Here is a 7533-nt window from a genome sequence, read left to right on the forward strand (position 1 = left end):
AATCGTTTTTTGGAATAAAGTATTACATTATAATAAAATAATAATTTGTTTGGTGTCAAATGAATACAAGTGGTGTCAATGTATCATTACTCTATAAAAAACTTATTTAATTAATATTTGAAACATTAAGAAACAAATACAAACATGGGTATGTGGATACATGATTTCCAATGGGGATGAGGAAGTGATAAACAATTCATACTCATTAGACATAAAGATGTAAATAAGGATGAACTTTTACTTTTAAAATATAGATGAGATAGTCAAATTCGTATCCGCCATCTTATATAAGAGTTGAGTTATGAGTTTACTATTGATGATTCTCTATTTTCAACCAATATCTACTCTTATACTTATGTTATATATAAATGATACTATGTTTTCCTCTTATACTTATGTTATATATAAATGATATTATGTTTTCCTTTTTATGTAGGATTAATTTAAACAATTGTTTTATAACTTAACTTATTGTCTTAACTAAAGTTTTAAATTAATTTTTATAAAATTGTGTATAATTATATTGATACTTAAAAATTATAACTTTAAATAAAAGAATGTTTTTTTTTTTAAATTTTGTTCTAATTAATTCAATTTAATCTAAACTAATATTTTTTTAAATAGGTTAGATAATAAATTTATTCAAATACTACCATACTCAACCTGGGAACATCATCATCACCTTGATATTCCTCTCCAATTGGCTTAAAAATGGGTTTATATGCTTGTAAGGTATATATCGACTAAAAGATTTAAAATATTTTTTTATTTGAACTTACATTAAAATGTATTAGAATATATATATATATATATATATATATAACTATTGAAAATGATATCAATTTATATAGAATGTAATTTTGATCAATTATTATATAAAGATATTGATTGATAAAAAAAAATGTGTTAGAATAATTTGATTATTTCTCAATATCAATATACATTTTTAATGAAAAAATGTATTTTCTATTCTTAATCAGTTCTCTAAATTGTCTTCAAAAGAATTTGGATGCCACATTTCGCAGTGACATTTTAACTAAAAATAGTACATCACACTGACACGTGAAAAATTCATCATGACTTTGGTAGTCAAAGGTTGTTATTTTATTACTTATTACTTTGTTATTATTACCAATTTCCAACCAAGAAGGGATAAGTGACGTGCACGTCTTCTATTGGCTACATACCAGAATCGTGGAAATCTTCTTTTTCTTTCTCAATCTCTCACTCTCTGTTTTCTTCCTTTCTCCTCTCTCTAGGGTTGCCTTCTTCCTCTCTCATTTCCCCCTCGTTTTTCCTCGCTGGTGGGAACCCTTTTTTCCGGCAGTATTTCCGGCCACCAAACCCTGCGCCGCCTCCAATTCAACTTCATCATTCCAACTCAATCAATCTGTTTCAATTCGGAGCTGTAGCTTGCTTGTACGACTCTCTTAGACTTCAATTTTTATACTCTTTGTTTTCTGACCGATTTTATGTGTTTAACTTTTTTTTTGTCGCAGCGATATTGGAACAGAGGAAAGATGGCAAGTCAAACCGGTGCCTCTCGAAGGAGTATTTCTTCGACGAGGAAAGCCTCCGAATCAGGAGTGTCTCACGTTACTTCTCGAAAATCAATGACCTCTTTCCCACCTGTGTATGCTGTTTTTATTCACTATCTTTCTTGTTAATTACGCCGCTCAAATAATATATGTTTTTGCTACCATGCCCAAATTAATCGCATCGTTAATTTGAATCTTAATCTTCCTTAATTATTATTTTTTTGACTTTTTTTTATAAGAAGAAAATCCTTTTATCTTGCGTGCGCTTGTTGATTTCATCTGCTCTGTGTTTATTGTTTAAAGTGCTAACCTTGTAATAATTTGAAATATTATGGATTTTATAGCTGTAGCTATTTTTGTGGTCTGCCGATGATTATCGCTTTCTGAGCAGCTATTTGGGTTGTGTTGCCATAATTGTAAAACTCGGTATTTTCAAAGTGTCTACGTCAAACAAACGAGGCTTTGCAAAATCTTGCCTGATTGGCCGAGTGGTTGGTTTACAATAATGAGAATAAAGGACTTTGACTTTGATAATATACTGGTTTGGGGTCGGTTGCTATGATTGTACCACCAACTTTACTTGATTGAAGAACGCTTTTTATGTATCATCTTGTTAAAGTCTAAGCAGGCGTAAAATAAGTACAAACAAATTGAATTCTGGAATAATTTATTTTTTCAAGTAGATTTATGCCTTGACATTTATGTCCATACAAGAATTTCTCCTCTTCCCCCTTATAGATTTGAGTCTGTTGCATAGGTTGATGATCATGACATGGCTATATAGATAACAATCTGCTTTCTTTAATTTCATATTTTCATAAGGGATCAGTTGATGCCTACAAGGTTGACTTGAGAAAATTGAATTCGTTTCAGGAGTTGTTAAATGCACTCAAATAGAGTTATTTTTAAGCAATAGGTCCTTCATAAATATCTAAGAAAGAACAGAAGATTTTTCGTTGAAAGTCCTATCAATTTAAATAATGGGATGTTCCCTCGTTTGTACATGAAATTGGATCAGGGCATTAGCAGGAGAGCGGACAGTGAAATCATTGCGACTTACAAAGGCCCTGACAGTACCTGAAACAACAACCATCTATGAAGCATGTCGTCGAATGGCCGCCCGTAGAGTCGATGCTTTATTACTAACTGATTCTAATGCTTTACTCTGTGGAATCCTCACGGACAAGGTTTGGTTCATACATGTTTTACTCAAATTTTAATAAGAAAAAATTAAAGTTGAGTCCATGCCTGGGCTTCTGCAGTTTTAACTTACATAGCTTCATGTTCTATTTTGTGGTTAAATAAAGGATATAGCAACAAGAGTTATTGCCAAAGAGATTAACATTGAAAACACACCAGTTTCCAAAGTCATGACTAGGAATCCAGTATTTGTCCTTTCTGAAACTCTTGCTGCGGAAGCCCTTCAAAAGATGGTGCACGGTAGTATAGATGGAGAAACACTAAACTTTTCCAGTTAGTTATTGTTCTATATCTTGCCTTTTGAATACATGGCTGATATTTGTTGACAGGGAGATTCAGACATTTACCTGTGGTGGAGAATGGAGAAGTTTTGGCTTTACTAGACATAGCAAAGTGTTTGCATGATGCCATTGCCCGTATGGAAAGGGCAGCTGAGAAAGGAAAAGCAATTGCAGCAGCCGTTGAAGGCGTTGAAAAACATTGGGGAACATCAGGTTCTGCTTTGTCAACCATTTTTTTTCATGTTTTCTTCTTTGATTTCTGTCGTAGTTTACTTGGAAAACAGTTAGAGATTAGTTATGTTCACAGTTTTTAATATTAAGTTGTATATTATGCTAATTTGGCCTTTGCACAGAGTCCAATACATCATTCATTGAAACTCTTCGGGAGCAAATATTCAAGCCATCATTATCTACAATCATTTCTGAGAATTCAAAGTAGGTAATACCTTCTTTTGTTGGAGTTGAAAAAATTATATAAATTTTAAACTGTCTGCATGTTTTGTTACATCCAAGTTACTTTAACAGATAATGGTTCTTTTTAGGCTTGTAACAGTATCTCCAACAGACTCGGTTCTGACAACAACAAAAAAGATGGTTGAATTTCATGAGAGTTGTGCTGTTGTGACAGTTAATGACAAACCTCGTGGCATCTTTACGTAAGTTTGTGGTCTCTGACATGACCAGAAGTCCTCTTTTCCTGAAATTTTTTTGCCTTTCTCCCAACTTTCATTATGTACGCATAGAATATTTTGATGGCTGCTTAAAAATTTCAGTTCGAAAGATATCTTGTTGCGGGTAATTGCACAAAATCTTTCTCCTGAATCAACTCCCATTGAGAAGGTACTTTTTATTTTTACATTCATTAGAATGAGCAGTTTACTTTACTTTTCCTTTTCCATTCTTTGATTCTGCAGCATCTATATCTAGTAATGTTTAAGATCCTATGTTTTCAATCGTGTTAGATAAAAAGTTGGTCATTTTGAGTGTTCATCGTTTTCTTGTTGCTCTTATTGATAAATATGCAGGTCATGACTCCAAATCCAGAGTGTGTAGTAATTGATACGCCCATTGTTGATGCACTTCACACTATGCATGACGGAAAATTTTTGCATCTTCCTGTGATTGATAGAGGTAATGTTAATTGCATTACATATGGGACAGGGAATATTTAACGGGTATATGCTTCAACCTTTTTTCTAACTTAGTTTAGGTGGTTAAAAACAGATGGCAGTGTAGTTGCTGTGGTCGATGTGATCCATGTTACTCATGCTGCTGTGGCGACAGTAAGTCAGGTGTATTATCTATCTATCTTGGACTTTGGAATCCACTACTATGCTATTGTTGACTAGAATATTAAATCCATGTTGCATGAAAATGGGATAAATGGCTTTATTCGTGACATAGCGTTTAGAATGATTCTTGAATAAAATATTGTGACATGTTCTTGATTTGGTTTTTGTTGATATTATTAAACGTAGGCTCATCTACTGTTCATGAATTGGTAATACCTCAACAGAAATTATGAGTTCTTGATTGTCCACTCTTTTTTTCTTAAACTGTTAAAATTCTAGTTTTGATTTTGGTTTTCACCCCCAATTTTTTAGCTGCTTGGAAATTTAAAAATCTGAAAGCTTTTCAGCAGCTACTAATGATTAAATCTAAGGCAACTAATTTACATCTTTATTTTTTCATTTACACAATTTTCATAAGAGTATATATAGGATTTGTAGATAAGAAAAAGGGAGATGAAATTTGATTGACCAAAACATCTGCAATACCTAATGGAATACGACTAAAAAATTTAAAAAACATTGGTGATGGGTACAAATAGGTTTCTAAGTAATGATGATATCATTTTCCTCCACTAACAGGTTGGGAATAATGAAGCTGCAACCACCTTGATGCAAAGATTTTGGGATTCAGCCATGGCCTTAACTCCAAATGATGATGATGACGATACACGAAGGTTATTTGCATCTAAGTTATTTCGAAAAATATTTTCGTATTTTTCTATTTACTTACACACTTATGATAATGCACCAGTGACAGTTCCTTGAAATTGGCTTCTGATGGAGGAGACACGGGGAGGTCCATTCCTTATCTTTCATCAAGCATGGCTAATACATTTTCCTTCAAAATACAAGATAAAAAGGGCAGAATGCACAGATTCACATGTGGTATGCAAACTATCACATGTTACCGATCAACATTTTTTCTGCAATTTCTTTCTATCTCTGACAGCATATAACTGATGATTTCAATATATGCTTGTATATAATCCTTCTATAAGTTTCACTTGAATGTGATTGGATTGCATGTACATATTGGCAGTTAGCTCTGTAGTAATAACTGAGGCAAACTTGTCTGCTTGACTTTTGTTTTCAGGGAATGCCTACATTCTCTGATAACTTGCATGCAATAGCTTATTTCAAGACAATTATGTTTTGTATTATCAGTTGAGTTGTTTGTATGGTTGCTTGCATGTTCAGATACCCGGAGCATAAAGGAGGTTATAACTTCAATCCTTCAGAGACTTGGTGATGATATTGATCCTAAGAATATACCTCAAATTTTGGTACTTTTCAAGACTATTTTATATTCTTCTTGAGATTGTATATTTACCCTCTGCTAAGGTAAGCTGGTTGTATTTTCCTTTTTAGTATGAAGATGAAGATCACGATAAAGTTGTATTGGCTTCAGACAGTGATCTTGCAGTTGCTGTGGATCACGCAAAGACAGCTGGTTTGAAGGTATGCTAGGTTTGTCTGCGGGTCTGAAGTCCTGAAGGAAGTTTTGTCTCCTTTTTTAATATTGAAAAGGGAATATTAGATTTGTAGATCTGAGAAAATCTTTTAGAGAAAGATGACGGATATCTAATTGAGGTTAAGTTATAAATTTAGTTCCATGTTCAATATTGCTTTTTTGTTTTAATCCCTACTTTAAAGAGACTACATTTTAGTAACCATATGAAAATTGTTTACAATTTAGTCCCTCTTGTTTATTAGAATTACAAGTATTGGGAAATTTTTATATAAGGACCAAAAGTACAAAATATATATGTTGGGACTAAAATGTAGAATTCCGGTGATGTAGATTTTGGACCTGTTATTTATGGTAAAGATGTTTATAAAGTATAAGTCTGTCTTGAAAAGAGTTTGATTTCAGATGGTTGAATGTTGTAGGGGTTGAAATTGCATTTAGACTACGCAGGACCACCGGGTAATGTGAAAACTTCTCGTTCAGGAAGTTATGCTTACTCAGATGCATGGGCCTCTGCATATAGTGCTGCTGCAGCTGGAGCTGCACTTGTTGCTGGCTTAGGCATATTAACGTACTTGAAGCGAGTTTGATTGAATGAAGAAACCAGTTTGTGAGCGAAGAGGCCAAGCTGAACTTGAATTTTGGAGGGCAAGCTGTCCTCTAGCCATCTTTATTAATGTTCTGAAATTTTGTTCAATTTCGCTATATATATACGAGGAAAAGGTTAAAGCATTTTTTTCTCATGCTGGTGTTATTGTGCTTTCTGAAAATTGATTGGGATGGTCATCCCTTGCTGCTTGTATACTTGTAATTTTAGGAATTGCAGCCTCATCAACCATGGAGACTGTGTACAATAACAAACAGCCTTGTCCATTTTTTCTGACATTATGAGTTCATAATATCAATCGATCAGAATTGATTTTATTGGGAATAATGATATTTTTTTGTGATGAGTGTTTGTTGTATGTCAATAAATTTGTGCAATGCTTATGCTGTGTGTCTTGTTAACAATAATTAAGAATAAATATGCATAATTACATGGTGAGTAAAACATAAGAATAAAAATTGTAGTATGTTAGAATTTTTTAGGAATAAGTATAGTACCTATTTATCATTTTTATTAATATATATATTTTGGTTTAATCTCTTTATATTTTTTTTAATAATATTTTTTATATGATGTGAGATGATTGTTGTTACTTGATATGTTAGCTTAAGTCATATGTCAAGTTCCATAATAATTCTAATATAAAAGCTTTTATAAAAAAAAATCTAAGTATAAAAAATATTTAAATATTTTTTAATTTCTTCATAGATCACACTGTTTGATTATAGTTCTTGGGAAAAATCCTTTATTTTAAATGACATTGTGTTTTTTTTTTCTTTTTATTCTTTCTTATTAACTATAACTAGTTTAATATTAAAATTAAAAAGTACTAACTAGTATAAACAAGACTAATAAATATTTAGAATTAAGATACCTATAATTTTAGGTATATAATTTATTTAAGTAACATATTTATTATTTAATATCAATAAGATAATTATTTTTTAACTATATTGTATTTTTTTAAAATAATTACGTTATCTAAAGTTTTTAATTCATTTTCTATTTAATAGTTTTTGTTCATACCAAAATTGAGTTGGAACCGTTTAAGGTAGATGTATAAGCTTTTAGACGAGTTGATCTTTCCACCTGAAGGGTTATTGGATTGATGGAGTGTTGAGTGGTGATCCATCGACAAAAGATTTTT

General features: G+C 31.9%; 1 protein-coding gene across 3 annotated transcripts; it reads left to right on the forward strand.

Annotated features, from left to right (window-relative positions):
- The first annotated feature begins 1181 nt into the window (after positions 1–1181).
- Positions 1182–6713, forward strand: LOC137820405 (CBS / octicosapeptide/Phox/Bemp1 (PB1) domains-containing protein). 3 transcript variants are annotated; one of them, XM_090294792.1, is made up of 15 exons: positions 1182–1419; positions 1500–1633; positions 2557–2725; positions 2846–2978; positions 3068–3232; positions 3373–3458; positions 3562–3675; positions 3793–3859; positions 4045–4150; positions 4244–4311; positions 4891–4985; positions 5063–5196; positions 5509–5594; positions 5680–5769; positions 6202–6713. In XM_090294792.1, the coding sequence occupies exons 5-15, from the start codon at positions 3140–3142 to the stop codon at positions 6367–6369; spliced, it is 1107 nt and encodes a 368-aa protein (XP_090150918.1). In that variant the 5' UTR covers positions 1182–1419; positions 1500–1633; positions 2557–2725; positions 2846–2978; positions 3068–3139; the 3' UTR covers positions 6370–6713. The 3 variants fall into 3 exon arrangements, 2 of the variants coding, with proteins under 2 accessions (XP_090150918.1, XP_068480585.1); XR_016515357.1 differs by having other exon boundaries at positions 1188–1419; positions 3373–3454; positions 4230–4311; XM_068624484.1 differs by having other exon boundaries at positions 1239–1419; positions 3373–3454.
- Positions 6714–7533: the final 820 nt, after the last annotated feature.

The sequence above is a fragment of the Phaseolus vulgaris genome, chromosome 9 (assembly GCF_051622355.1).
Source record: "Phaseolus vulgaris cultivar YP4 chromosome 9, ASM5162235v1, whole genome shotgun sequence".
In the NCBI taxonomy this organism is placed as follows: domain Eukaryota; kingdom Viridiplantae; phylum Streptophyta; class Magnoliopsida; order Fabales; family Fabaceae; genus Phaseolus; species Phaseolus vulgaris.

What these genes read in the sequence shown, in the direction of transcription:
- LOC137820405 (XM_068624484.1), top strand. Translation starts at nt 1,521, where the DNA reads ATGGCAAGTCAAACCGGTGCCTCTCGAAGGAGTATTTCTTCGACGAGG. An exon ending in AAAACATTGGGGAACATCAG is followed by an intron (nt 3,233 to 3,372) that starts GTTCTGCTTTGT and finishes GCCTTTGCACAG; the next exon opens with AGTCCAATACATCATTCATT. An exon ending in AATGCACAGATTCACATGTG is followed by an intron (nt 5,197 to 5,508) that starts GTATGCAAACTA and finishes TTGCATGTTCAG; the next exon opens with ATACCCGGAGCATAAAGGAG.